This window comes from Melanerpes formicivorus, unplaced genomic scaffold (assembly GCF_026170545.1).
Source record: "Melanerpes formicivorus ecotype bairdi unplaced genomic scaffold, bMelFor1.0.p_v2 SCAF_5, whole genome shotgun sequence".
Taxonomy (NCBI): Eukaryota; Metazoa; Chordata; class Aves; order Piciformes; family Picidae; genus Melanerpes; species Melanerpes formicivorus.
The window spans coordinates 30,064,981-30,080,012 of NW_027142357.1; the positions used below are offsets into that span (position 1 = coordinate 30,064,981).

The following is a 15,032-nucleotide window of genomic DNA, read 5'->3' on the forward strand; positions in this document are numbered from 1 at the left end:
GAACTTTGTACACAGCAGGTCCTGGCACTGAAAAAAAATAACTGTAATCAATGTCCAAGCCCTCAGTGACTTCAGTGGTGTCTTGTTTTCCCCAATGGACTCCATGGGTTATATCTGGGCACATCCAGTTTAGGAGGCTTGTCCTATGTTTAATTTATAGGGTGATAAATGAGTTCTTAGCATACAATGCATTTAATTCCATTTTGGCCTGATTTATGATGTGATGTGAACTGCATATGAAGTTTTTAATTCAGTAGGTGGTGACTCTGATTCAGTATATGGAGTGTAACAAAAAAGGTGATAAATTTGATTCCAAGGGTGATGCATCAATTTCAGCATGAAATGCATCAAATTTATCACATGGCACATTGGTTTCTGTGCATGGCACCCCAGAGATGGCAGTGCCAGGCCAGTTAAGTGGGATACATTCTCTGCATTGACAGCAGTCCCTACATCCACCACTTCCTTGGAGGAAAATGGTCCTTGCTGTTGGTTGTGTATTTGACCTTGAAGGACTTGAGGAAAAACAGTAGAATGGCCCACCAGATGCTGGTCAAAATATTTTGTCTTCAGTTTACTGCATGCCCTAGGTAAGGGCTTCTGATATCTCACCTAATTTTAAGTCTCAGGGAGATGCTGCTGCTTGTGGGAATCTCAGCACCAACCTGCAAATTTGCCTTGTTTTGGGTCCATTTCATGGCTCAGTATCTTTGCTTTTCACTCAATGTCTGGCTGATCCACATTGCTGAATGAGGATGTGGAGGTCGAGTCCTGTCTGGCAGAGAGAGATTGGCTCTCTCACATCTATAACCTTTGAAGGGTATCTAAAACCAAAACACTCAGAGAAGACATGTCATTTTCTCCCTCATTCTACACTGGAGATACTTCTGGGATAAGACTTGCTGTCTTAGGGGATCCTAATGGCATTCAAGCAACAGCCATTTAGCCTGATGGGAACTGGTGCATGCAAGCAGGACAGCCCAGAGTGTGCTGGGTGCTGAGGGGGCTGCAGTGCCTGCAGTGCCCATCCCCTTTCCCGTCCTCCTGTTCCATTAACACCAGAGTTACTGAATCCAGCCTGGGCATGGCGGAGCAGAGTGAGTCACTAACACAGTGGAGAAAGATGTGAGAGGGCTGATGAAGGGATTTGGTGACAAGCAGAGCGGGAAGTAATTACTTTTCTCCTTCTCTTCTGCTCTTGCTGCCACAGCCTCTGCGGCAGCCAGGATAAATGCAGTATATTAGCAGCAGTGAGTGGCAGATTCACTGAGCTGTAATTTATAACTCTGTCCTCCCTAAAGCCTCATTGCAGGGCATTATGAAGGTAGCTTTGTAAGAGGGGATAAAACGATGAGAGGGTCACTCTGGGAAAGCATTTGGAAACCCTCAGAAAAAGAGCTATTTTCTTCTCTCCAAGCCAGCTATGTCTCATTTTGCTGACCCCAGTGGAGCTCTGAGGGAGGTTTACTGCTCATACACCAGATATTAAATTTAATCCAGTGAGAAGGAGCAGATGTTGATGTGCCAGGCCTGTCTGCCACCATGTCTAATGCATAAAGATGGCTGAAAAATGTTCAATCAAAATGTTTTGATTTTTCTTGAAGACAAAATAGAAAACTTCTACTGGAAAAATGCCTGAACCCCCAAGGCAGAAAACTTACTGCTGAGAAAACTTTGACTTCAGAGTGTTGATAAAGGCTTGCTGCTGTCAGAGGGGATAAAGAGGAGGATGTTTTTCATCAGCCATGTTAATCTGATCTATCCCTGCATGCAGGCTTGTGTGGGCACATAAAATAAAACAGATCCTGATATGCTGCTGAGCCAAATCGTATTGCACTTTCCAACAAGGGACTCTGAGCTGCCTGGATGGAGAGGCAGAAGAGGGTTTCAAGCCATGGTGAAGGGTGTCAAGCACTGGGGACAGACTCTGAGCTATTGTGCTTCTGAACTGCCTGGCGAGAGTTGTAAGCGGGCTCAGTTCATGCTCAGGGCTCCCAAAGCCTCTTCAGCATTCAGGTCATATTGTACCTGAGGCTGAGGGAGCTGGGATTGTTTAGCCTGGAGAAGAGGAGGCTCAGGGGTGACCTCATTGCCCTCTACAACTACCTGAAAGGTGGTTGTAGCCAGGAGGGGGTTGGCCTCTTCTCCCGGGCAACCAGCACCAGAACAAGGGGACACAGTCTCAAGCTGCGCCAGGGGAGGTTCAGACTCGAGGTGAGGAGGAAGTTCTTCACTGAGCGAGTCATTCGGCATTGGAACCGGTTGCCCAGGGAGGTGGTTGAGTCATCGACCCTGGAGGCGTTCAAGGGGAGATTGGACGTGGCACTTGGTGCCATGGTCTAGTCATGGGGTCTGTGTTGATAGGTTGGACTCGATGATCCTCGAGGTCCTTTCCAACCTAAGTGATACTGTGATACTGTGATACCTGCTAGCACCCACAGGGAAAGGAAGCTTTAACCCCAGCCCTCCATTTTCCAAAAGGATTAAAGAACCCCACCTAGGCATGCTTTAAATGGTTTGAAAATTACAAGAGAGAGGAAACACTAAAACCCACTTTTTCATCAGCCAAAATGCTCAGGAATCTGAACTTAGTTTTCAGCACCACCGTGTAAATAACTTCTCTCATGATCAGAGTAGGAACTGTTTGGTCTGGGAAGTCACTGTGCCCACTCCTCTGTCTCCAAAGCACCCCAGTCAGAAGGTCATTGCTGTCTCAGGGATGCTGCCACCATTGCTCTCCACAGTGAATCTCAGTGCTGGGGCCTGCTGGGACCAGGAGGTTGGCAGCAAGGAGCATCCCAAGCAAATTGTGTGGCCTCTGCTCCTGCAACTTGACTGCAGGGCAGTTCACCCGGCCTCTGGCACAGGCCCTCCCTCAGCACTATACAGCCATCCTGCAGAGCCTCTCGAGTGAGTCTGAGAACATCTCTCAGTTGTGGAGAGAAGCATGTAATTTATATCTTCTTTTATTTGTTTTGCATGAGACAAGGCTGCTGGTTTATAATGTCGAACAAGTACTTTAGCTGAGTGCAGTAGGTCCCATAAATCAATCATCCTCTACAGAGCATTAACCAGTTGCCAGGAACCAGTTGTTTTACAATACCTTTTTATGTTATTCTGGGGGGCATGCTGGGCCAGTCTCAGCTGGTGTAACTTGGCCTTGCTCTCCAAATCCAGATGATTTACATCTACAGTGACCTGATGCTGCTAAAAACTACCACAAGTCTTCTCATACAAATAGTCTAAAAATCTTATTTGGCCTAATTTTTAGAGAAGGATGATCATGTGTTACTTCATGGTGTTTTAAAATGTGTTTGACAGAGCAGTTATTTGCCTCAGGTCCACCTGAATGTCCTGAACAAACACATCTGCCACTCTGAAACAATTCCTGGCCAAAGAGTTAGCAGAAAGGAGGACCCTCTCCAGTAGTGTGCACTGCAAAGACTACAAGTCCCAGTTTACCAGGCCTCCTAGCAGCCCAATTTCCATCTGTTTACATTGCTAAGGGTATCAGTAGGTACCATAGGTTTCCTTCAAATCCTTGTCTATCATCAGTTTAACAGCAGTGAGGCTGCTGGCACTGCAGTTGGGATGGCTGCTCTCTTCTCCTTGGTTCATTCTTCACTATCTCCATCCATTTGTTTGTCTGTCCATCCATCCATCCATCCATCCATCCATCCATCCCCTTTTATTTAAAGGGCAAGATCCTGGGGCAGAGACTGTCTTCTCTCTTTTGTCTCATCCCTTGAGTGGCACTTTTTTACTGACGTTCCAATACACACAAAACATATTTCTGTCCATGATCAGAAGGATGTGTTTGAGCTAATGTTTTTCCAGGCTGCTTAAGCTTGAGCCCTTATTTTTATTTTAAACTGCATTTTTTAATTCCTGCTGACTAAAGAGAAGTTTTTTATGCTGTGTAAGCCCGTACTGAGCACCCTCATGGCCTCTCAATGGGGTGGACATCACTGATGAGGATTCCTACGGTACCCATCAAGCTTCTAATGATCAGATGGTCACTCTGTGCTGTTGAATTTCCTGGAGATGTTTGTTTGAGGCCCTGGCAATTTCCACCATTGTTTTTTTCTCACTTAATTTTCTCACACTGCTCTGCTATGCTTTTTTTAAATTACATGGAGGGGACAAGGAGATCAGGTTGGGAAAGATGTTGAGCTGCTGGAACATGTCCAGAGAAGGGCAATAAAGATGGTGAGAGGTCTCAGGCACAAACCCTACAAGGAGAGACTGAGGGAGCTGGGGTTGCTTAGCCTGGAGAAGAGGAGGCTCAGAGGAGACTTTATTGCTCTCTACAACTACCTGAAGGAAGGTTGTAGCCAGGTGGGGGTTGGTCTCTTCTCCCAGGCAACCAGCACCAGAACAAGAGGACACAGTCTCAAGCTGCACCAGGGGAGGTTTAGGCTGGATGTTAGGAAGGAGTTCTTCCCAGAAAGAGTTGTTAGCCATTGGAATGGGCTGCCCAGGTAGGTGGTGAAGTCACCATCACTGGAAGTGTTTAAGAAGAGACTGGATGCCACGGTTTAATTGATTAGATAGTGTTGGGTGATAGGTTGGACTTGATGATCTCAAAGGTCTTTTCCAACCTGGTCTATTCTATTCTAGTCTAGTCTACTCTAGTCTAGTCTAGTCTAGGCTAGGCTAGGCTAGGCTAGGCTAGGCTAGGCTATATCTGAGGCCTCTCAGTGAAACTCCCTGAGTGAAATGTGCAGCCAGCTGTTCATGGCTTGTCCTGGCTTTTAGCTTATTTTCTGTGCAGACAGAGCAAAGCTTAGTTTTGTGTGTAAATTTTCCCATTCACATCAGAGTAACAAGTGATCTATGAACTATAGGATCCGGGAGCCTTGAAGAGAGCATCTGAGTATGTCTCTCCTTTTGGCATGGTGCATTCAGGAATGGCTGGGACCAGGCTGCTCTCAGTACCTCCACTTTAAAAGGGTTTAAATCATAAAATTTAGGCAGTTCCTTGTTTGTTTTGAATCAGCTTTTCCCAATTTCCAGCAGCAGTAGCAGCAGCAGCAGCAGCTTCTCGCTTGGCACAATTTTAATGTACAGCTTCAGACTGCAAATAGAACTGAAAATTTTCAGACATACAGTGCTAGCTTTGTAAGTGGTAATTGCATCAGTTTAGGATCAATGGAGCAGAATAATATCTGTGCACTAATAATGGCTTAATAAAATTAATAGCACTGGTCCTGCCATGAATTACTTTGAAATAGGGATTGTAGAATAGTAATGTAAACATTCATTGATTTTTCTTGGGAGAGTACTGTGCATTAGATGTGGCTTTCTCCAGTACATGGCTGATACCAGACAGTGCAGAACACCTATCTGACTGCCTCGAGAGTGAGTGGAGAGGGAAAAAGCAAAGGGGGCCTCTGTGGCACTGGGGAGATGATTAGATAAATGAAATGAGGCTGGACCGGAAGATGAAAGCCCAGAGCCTCACAGCACTTGATATGTCTGCCAACCAACCTGACCCAATTAATAACATATTAGCACAGAACAGGTCTGCTCAGTAGCTCAGGTCTGTTAATTGAAACAGTGAGATTAATGGCACTGAAGGTGGTGAGGAATACTTAGAAAAGAGACTGGAGCCTGCAGCTCTGTGCCACAGCTGGTGCATCACTTGGGGACGAGTGAGGTGGGGGGCAGCCATGGTCCTCACAACAGCCAGCCCTGCATTTCAGTAGCCTGTGGCTGGCCTCTGGCTCTGTTTTTATCCTCCTTGAGATCCTGCCAGCACTGAGCTTGATGTCAGTGCCTGAAATGGAGAAGTGGTGGCTGAAAGGACCAGATCCATCCTCAGTCTTTTCCATGGGCACAGAGGAACCATGTACACTTGATGGCACTGATGCCTATGGGGTTTCCACACCAGCGTTTTGGCTGCATCTGGATGCTGAGGCAAAGGCGCCTGGGGTTGGGCTGGACATAGAGCTGCTGCTGTCCTGGATGCTGACACCCACTCCTACCACACAAGAGGCCACTGGGGCCCTGGCAGCAGCATGGATCTGTTCCCACTAGCTCCTACACATCCTGCATTTGTTTTACTCCTTCCAGCAGTAAATTTTCCTGTCGATGCCAATTAACCCCAGTGCTGGTGTCTCAAGGAGGTGGCTTTGCAGAAAGGCAGCAGCTTGGAAATGTCATGGGGCTGCAGTGGCACCTTGGAGCCTAACCTAAATTACAGCAGATGGCCAGAAAGAGCTGTCAATTGATTCAAGCCATTGCATTTTGCAGAATGGCATTGCTGCAAGATTAATTGCAGTTTTGCCCCCACCCTACCATCTTTGCCTTAGACCTGTGCCTCTTCTGGAATGCAGGTACCTGTGATGCACATCCTGGGTGTTTTCCTGGCTGTTGTGGGTTGAGTTGAATCTGCTGCTGATATTCAATACCACTTTGCTGTCATGCCAGCTTCAAAATGGAATTGTTGGCTCATGGGGCTTGAATTTCAGATTGTGACACAAGAAGCTTCCTGTTCCAGTTGATGCTTTTGGTTTTCAGGTTTTGGGGTGTTGGTCTTTTCTGCTGAGCTGGCTGTGGGTTGGGGAGTGGGGGAAGTCTCTGGCTTCTGCTGCTTCTGCATTTGGCTGCACTTTTTCTGCACACAGGCTAGAGTAATCATACATGATATAATTTCCAGTAAAACTCTATCTCAACTCCTTTTTTTTCCTTTTTATTTTATTTTTTCCCCCCAGGACACTGGCAAAACCAAGTCTCCCCTTTGCCCTCCATTTTAAATATGCACCCTGCAGCTGGTACATGAGTGTGCTGGGGAGGGAGGCAGTGGGCTTCATTTCCAGGGAGTCAGGGCGAGCAAGCAGCTCATGCAGAAACATTGCTTCTAGGCTGCAGGGAATGAAGCATCATTGCACCAAGATCTACTCTGCCCTATTTGCATTGTTGTCATGAAAGCTGGAGGTGAGCTTGTCCCCTTTGCCTTGAGGTAAGACACATACCTGTACCAGGACGACTGAGCCTGAACTTGCAACTCTGGGAACTTACACTTGGTTCAGAATGCCCAAATCCACAGATATTTAGAGGATGGTGTGGATAATGGGGATGATTTGGGCACCTTTGCTCTTGGCAGAGGCTGTGTGAGCTGTGCTTGGATGTTTTGTTTTGGTTGTTAGAGGCAATGGGACAGTAATACAAACGCATCAGTGACACCAGGGAGAATCAGGGTTCAGAAAGGCAAGTCAAAGCATAGCTATTAGCGTGGGGAATAATAAAAGAACAGAAAGACCCACAGTGCTGCAATGAGACATCCCTTTAAACCCTTTGTTTTCATTTTGGATGATAAAGGAAAATCATTAAGTCTCAATTAGTCATGAAAGACAGAGGTCCTTGTGCATTGCACCGCTTGAGAAAGCAACTCCTGCTCAAGAGCACATCTCCCCATCCAGTGCAGGGATCATTAAATATCAAACGCTTTATTTGTGCTATTTGCATTGCTTATTGCACCCATGAGCAGGATGAGGACCCTGCAGTGATCCTTGCTGTGAGTGCGTTTAAAGGCACTTAGCTCTCACACGCAGAGGAGTGAAGGAGAAGCTCTGAAGGACAGAGGCTGCCTGTGCCACTTCAGCAGCACAGTGGGATAAAAGAATAAAGAAAAAGGGGAAGGAGAGACAGATGAGTTTAGGTGATCTTGACATGTGGAGATAAGGGTCTTTGGTGCATTGCATTTCCCTTGGGGTGGAGAGGAGGGTTAGGATGGGGCAGGTGACAGACACTGCGGTCAGATGCAGCTGTTCTGTTGTTCCCATCACATCACTGCATTGAACTCTTTCTTGCTGTGCATGGGGAAACTTTGTTGCAGCAGGCTGTGCAGATGTACATGAGACCTTTAAGTATTCATAAAGCAGTAAATGATGTTGAGAGGATGGTGAGGGAGACTCTGAACTGAGAAGGTTCCTGAAGCCACTTGCACTCTGGCCTTGGCACAAGCTGTTGATAAGCAACTTGTGGGTCTCAGCAGTGCCAGCATGAGGCTGTGGTTTGGGCTGAGCACACAGAGGACACCCCAAGAGGACACAAAGTAAATAGTCCCTAAAAAGAGAAGCCAATGGAGGACACAGAGGATAGACAAGCACCTGAGTCTTTGCTGTGTTTTGGCCTGTGTGATAAGACAGAGCAACCATCTCCAAGCAATCTCCTTAGGGACAGGTCACACAGTGGGGAAAGGCTCTGGCACAGAGTTTCATCAGGATCAGGTTGGGCATGGGATATGGTCGAGTACCTGCTCCTCTGCCACAGAGAAGGAAGATGCTGACACTGCCACAGGTACCTCAACAGCTGCAACAACACAGGGAGGAAAAGCCAATCAGATCCTGGGCTGCATCAAGAGAAGTGTGGCCAGCAGGTCAAGGGAGGTGGTTCTCCCCCTCTACTCAGCTCTGGTGAGACCCCACCTGGAGTACTGCATCCAGTTCTGGAGCCCCTATTACAAGAGGGACATGGACGTGCTGGAAGGTGTCCAGAGAAGGGCCACGAGGATGATCAGAGGGCTGGAGCACCTCTCCTATGAGGACAGACTGAAGGAGTTGGGGCTGTTCAGTCTGGAGAAGAGAAGGCTCCCAGGTGACCTAATTGTGGCCTTCCAGTATCTGAAGGGGGCTACAGGAGGGCTGGGGAGGGACTTCTCAGGATCTCAGGTAGTGGTAGGACTAGGGGGAATGGAATGAAGCTGGAGGTGGGGAGATTAAGGCTGGATGTGAGGAGGAAGTTCTTCACCATGAGAGTGGTGAAACCCTGGAATGTGTTGTCCAGGGAGGTGGTTGAGGCCCCATCCCTGGAGGTGTTTAAGCCCAGGCTGGATGAGGCTCTGGCCAGCCTGATCTAGTGTGGGGTGTCCCTGCCCATGGCAGGGGGGTTGGAACTAGATGATCCTTGTAGTCCCTTCCAACCCTGACTGATACTATGATACTATGAAAAGCCTGTCTGAACCCCTCCAGACTAAAGTAGAAGGGACCTGCTGTGGCTCTGTGATTTGGAAATTTCATTCCCTCTCCTCTGTGATGACTTTTTTTCCCCTTCCTGCAAGCAGGGAGTGCAGCAGGCTAAACAAACAAGGGGCTGTAATGCAATTTTAGATATATGCTCTTTTAGAAAATGAATTCACATTTAGAGCATGAGCCATAATATTTTGGTTTATTATTTAATTACAGAGTTTGTAAATGTAAATGGATTTATACTCATTTTAGGAGGCTTGAATTACCTCCCATTTCTTCCTTACCATTTCATGTTTAGTATTTGGGTGGAAAAGCTTCCATGTCTGGCTACTGCACATTTTGGGGTGTACAAGGCAGCTGGTTGAGAGCAAGGTGTCTCTGTGTTCTCATTTTCAGAAGAAGGGCCAAATTGTGGTTCACTGTAAAGCTCTTAAAAATAATTAAGTGGCAGAGCATAAGGAGCTGGTTTTAATCCTTATTTCTCCAGCACCACTTGGCAAACCATAACAGCTTCCCCAGTGAAAACCAGGAAAAAGTTGAGCCCTCACTCACCAGCTTTTCGGCTGTACCTGAAAATTCAAACCCTGTCTTTCTGGGGATGTTACCCTATTAGAATTTGTTTGCTTAATATTAACCATGCCAGGCAAGCCAGTACAAGGCCTCCCTGGCTGGAAGCCTGAGCTCTGTTCCTGCATGGAACCTGGAGCATATGTCTCATTTTAATCAAACCTGTCAAAAGGCTTGAACGTGTGCTTGGGGCTGGTGTATTCTGATTAACTGTCCCTGTTCAAGGTGCCCGAGGCCCTGAAATGCTGAAGGCTGAGCAGAAACTGCTTTTGAAAACTCCCATCTGAGTCCCCTTCCCACCTGGGGGTTTGATCTTCATGTTCACTCCCATGCCAGGTGCCTGCTGGACCTGCCACTCAAGGTCTGTTTATGTGGAGAATCGATTTGCTGCCCAGGCAAGGTGCCAGCAGCATTGCCACTCGGGGTGAAGTGTTTTAGGGCAAACCCACCCGCGGGTGTTTGCATACCCCTCCTGCTGAGGTGTGGGTGCTTGCTTGAGGAGGCACAGAAATGATGTGGGAGTCTGGGAGGTGGTCCTGGGGGTCTTACCCTTCTGCCTCCCTGGTGACCAGCTCCACCACAGGCTGAGGCTGGTTTGGGGATGCCTCACTCGTTTCCTATGAGATTGAGACCAAGTCATCTTCCTGCTTGGATGAAGCCCCAAATACACTTTAAAGCCCCACTGAGGGCAAGCCTGAGGCTGGAGGCTGTCCTGGCTGGTGTGACAGTTTGAAAAGCAAGCTGCAGTTTTTTCTTTCTTTATCTGCTTTGAACTGCGTTTAACTCAGGCTGCTCATTCCTTGCAGTTCTCATCTCCTCACACTCCCCCCTCACCCAGCATTAGTGATGTCTGCAGGCAGCTAGCCAAAGCTGGGAGTGACTCCACAGAGATGCTGCACACACAGACGTTTAAAGCCCCTGTTTACCGTGCAGGAAGACCCTGACCAAAATCAGGGAGGGGGTCTGCAATCTCTTTGGTACTTTATCAGGCTTTCCCCCAGCTTTTGAGCAGAAAGTTATGGGTAATAGAACCTCTAGGTCAGCTTTTGTAAACAAGACTCCCACTTCTTCACCGCTGAGGAAATAATTTCTCTGTGAGAAGAGTCTGTGGAGGGCGATTCCAAGAGTGGAAACACAGTCTTTGGATGTACACTAAGGAATAATATTTCTCCCTCCTGCATGTTGTGTTTTAGCAACAGATTGGTTTGGTGGTGGTTTTTTTTTTCCCCTCTCCTTTTTAACGTTGGATGGTTTTAAACTGCTGCATTCAAGCAGATGTACATTTGGCGTCCGGAGAGATGATGCAACACAAAGTAATGACCATCTCCTTCCTATCCATCTGGATTTGCCATGTAAATAATTAGAGCAAAACACCCTTAGAAAGGAGGCTGAGGATGCTGAGCCCAAAGTGCAATAAACAACAAAAGAAGGTGCCAGAGTTTGCACGACGTGCCAATCTTAGTGCCTCGCTGTAATCCAAGACTGCTATAAATACCCCCCCTTGGAGGCTGGGCTGTTTACACAGCTGTAGCATCAATATTTAGGTTTTTAGGTTTGCAAGAGAAACGCTTGCTCAGCCAAAATCACTCCGAGATCTCTGGAGTCAGCAGCAGGGGAGGTTTAGAGAGGCCCAGCATTTCCTCAGAAAAATGAAAATCGATAATAATTAAAGCAGGGCGCGATGTTTCCGCAGCAGAGCTCGGCACTGATGTAAAACTCACTCCTTCTTCAGGGGGTGCCTGAAAAACTCCCCTCCAGGGCTGGCAAATGCCATTACAAGCAGCAGAACAAGTGCCGCATACTGGGACCGTGTTTATGCAGCTGGCTTGAACACGGCAGGGGGCTGATGGGCAGGGCACAGCCGCTGCTCTGAGGGCTGGGGGGGTCCCAGGGGAGCCAAAGGCATCTCCACGCAGCAAGCCCAGCCTCTGGAACAGGGAGGGCTCAGCCCAGTGAGTTTTCTGGCCATCAGGTGCTCCACAGGGGATGTGTCTGGTGGTGCCTCAGCTGGGAACCACTTTATTTCCATACATTTCCAAATTCCTCCTTGCATTTTGCTACCATAAAGTTGGCTGTGGACCTTAGATCATCTTGTGACCACCTCTTGTGGGGGAAAAGAAGGGTTTTACATCTCTTGAGTATTACACAGACAGGTATGGCCTTCCCTTCTGTCCCTGAGGGGACAGAGAACAAAGGGGGCTCCTTCCCGCTGGATGACTGCAGTCTCCTTTCTAGATAAAAACCTTTAAGTGGATTTTCCATCTGGTAAACCATTGCTTTAGGAAAAGCAGAAGGTATAGCAGTTATTAAAAAGAGGATTTTTTACTAATGCACCTACTGTGTCTTCATTATCTCGGGGCACCTCTATGAGGAGATTTCAAGAAGAATCCATCCATTCCTCTCCACACATAACTCCTCAATAGCCCATTTGCTTCAAAGATTTTTGTTGACTCTTACTGCTACATAGGAACATAGGATGTTAGGGGTTGGAAGGGACCTTCAAAGATCATAGAGTCCAACTGCCCTGCCAGAGCAGGACCATAGAATCTAGCACAGGTCGCACAGGAACACATCCAGGCAGGTCTTGAAAGTCTCCAGAGAGAACATGAATCCTCAGATATTTATTTTTCAGGCCCCAAGGGGCCCATTGAGAAAGAAATTTGTTTTCTGACACTTTATGACAAAGGTTTTGTTCTGGATAAAAGCTTCCTGTTATTTCCAAACTTCTGCCCTCCACAAAGACAACTGTGGCAAGTCTGCTCCCATGGCTGCCACAGGGCGTGAGGCATGGGTAACATTTGAAGTCCTAGAAATAACTAAGAGTATGTTTCTGTTGGAAAAGGCTCCTTCCTTACCACCAGCACTTTCAGCAGTGCTGACATCGCTCTGAAGATACCCAAATGCACACAAATGCCTGAGAATGGGAACTCATGTCCCGTCACCACCATCTGCCTCTGCACCTGACCCATCTCCACACAGGCCAGCCCCACCATGGATGACCATAAATGCCCTTACATATCCCCTTCCTCCTCCCCCCCCAACCTGTGTGATAGTGTTGGGTGAAGAGCAGTGGGTCAACTGGCTGGTGGAAACCCTTTGAAATCACTCCTGATGTGGCCACAGTGGGGGGCATCTCTCTCTCATTGAAAGGTTTTGCTGTGCATAAATATCCTGTCTCCTAAGCAATGCTTTCCTAGCAGATTTGCACTCTGCTGAAGGAGCATATCAGATTTTCTGCTGCATGGTGTGCTTTGATGTGGAACCTTTATCTCCCAGGGCTGCCACAGCTGGTTCAGGCGATGGAGAGTGGTTTGTGGACCCAGCACCAGCAGTCATGAGAGAAGGACAGGCAGGAGAAAGTGCCTCAGGGGCTCCCAGGCACTGGGGAGAGTACCTGGGACATTAACCTGTGGCTGGCAGGATCCCACCTGGCCAGAGAGGCCATGGAGATGGCAAAATGTAATAAGAAACAGGCAAAACTCCATTTCCATGAGCTTCATGTGACACTTAAGTCATGAAAGAGCAAGGCAAACTCACAGCACTAGGGGAACATGTTATACATCACCTGTGCTTTATTTGGGCAGGAGGCAAGTCTCTGCTCATTTTGCTTTCCTGAGACTTGAGAGTTCCCTAAACTAAATCACATACCTTGAAAATAAAGGCTGTTGTGAGTGTGGGGATGTCATACACATCCATTAGCAAACCAGGCACTTGAGGCAGCCCAGGAATCCAGGTGTTCCTGGTTTATCTCGAGCATGATGGTGATTCATGTAAGCTGAAGGAGGAGATGTGCTTTCTGGCTTAACAAAAATAAAAGCTCTCTTGGTGCAGTTCTACTCCTGCTGAGGTCTGTCCAGATGAGATTTCACTTCCTCAGTCTTCAATGAAATACTGAGCGAAGCAGGGTGATAGAGGTGAGGCCAACAGTCAGGGTAGGAGCAGGGAGTGAGAGAAGAGCAAATGTGGTCACATCCATCTGCAGCTGTTACACAGGCACCAGAGGGAAAGTCGAATGTTTACAGTGTGACAGCATCGATACACATAAAGGAAATATTTAATTGGACTGACTTGCCATGAGGTATCATCAGAATTAAGGGATAACATGTCCATGAAAAGATGAGGTGCACCCAGTGCTATGGCTTATGACTGTTCAGGGAGTGAGCCAGTCACATCAGAGGGAGAGGAGGGAGGATGCTGCAGACAGGCACTTTCTGGTTTTCCATATGGGGAAACCTGCTGGCAGAAACCACAGCCAGGTTTGGTGTTTTGCTGCCCACATAGTGCAATGGCAGTGCACCACGGATCACCGCTAGTAACAGCCTCCATATGGTGCTTCTACAGCAAACCAACCTTCTCCTTCCACCCTGCTGCCGTGGCTGAATCTTCTGGGACAACATCCTGGTTCCTGTCCCATTGCTTCCCCTGCCCAATCCTGGCAGGACTCCATGAGCAGCAGAGGGACAATACTGAATCCCATGAGCAACTCGGCAGCTTGCACCAGGCAGCCCACTTCATCATCACCGTGAGCACCTGTGGGATATCTCCAGACCTTTACAGCCCAACAGTTCTGCCTGGGAAACTGCAACTGGCAGCAAAACAGGGAAATTAACCCTAATCATCCAGAATTATCATGAGTCCTCCTCCACCCCTGTTTTTCTGCCTCTCTTTCCCCTAGAACTTTGCTCTCTCATTAATCAAACCAGAAACCTTATGTCACCACTGATTGCATTGTCCAATGTCAGCTGTCTGGGAGGATAAAAATAAAAGGTGGAAAGTGTGTGCCTTTGGTACAAATAAATAGGTGCCAAAGAAGGTAATCTAATTATGCAGGAATGCAATTAAGTGTAAGAAACTGCATTATACCCACAAAATATCTTCTCTGATGATTGATTTGAGGCATGGTCCCTGTTCGGTCAGGTGACTGAGTTTGACTGGGAGGACTAGCAAGTGGCTTCTGCCTTGTCCCACTGAGATTGTTGTGGGTACCTGGACTCATCTCCCCTTTTCTTGTTGAATTTGGCTACTGGCAGAGGGGGGGCTGGCATTAATATGCTCTCTTTGTCTGATACAGATTCTTGGTGCAAGAAAAACTTACTTCAGAGCAGATGAGCCTTAGGGCTGGGCTGCATCCTTCCACACCGTCTGGGTGATTAAATGGGACAAAGTGAAGCAGTTCAGGGACAAAAAGGAAAAGCTCACCACGGACATATGTTACTCAAGAGTGAAAGTCATGAGGAGTTTAGATGAGAAGGAAGAAAACATGGATTTACAGCTAATGAAGGGTTTCACAGAGACCCTGGAGCCGAGTGCCCTGATGAACATGCTGCAGCCCGAGTGCACTTCTAATGAGGATGAATTTCCCCACTGCTGGAGTTAATGTGTTATATATCAAACCCATTTGTGTTCATTTGTAGCAAATAATTGCTTTAAAATGTTATTGGGTTATGATTTCTCTATTAATTCCATAAATAATTGTTTAAAGGTTGTGTTGAA

General features: G+C 47.4%; 1 protein-coding gene across 1 annotated transcript in view; it reads left to right on the plus strand.

The window, feature by feature from the left end:
• Positions 1 to 15,032, plus strand: part of SLC15A2 (solute carrier family 15 member 2) — an 85,093-nt gene extending 70,061 nt beyond the window's left edge. The window contains exon 21 of the mRNA XM_068138992.1: positions 14,611 to 15,032. Coding sequence (XP_067995093.1) covers positions 14,611 to 14,655 — 45 coding nt within the window. The 3' untranslated portion in view covers positions 14,656 to 15,032. The remainder of the gene's footprint in view (positions 1 to 14,610) is intronic.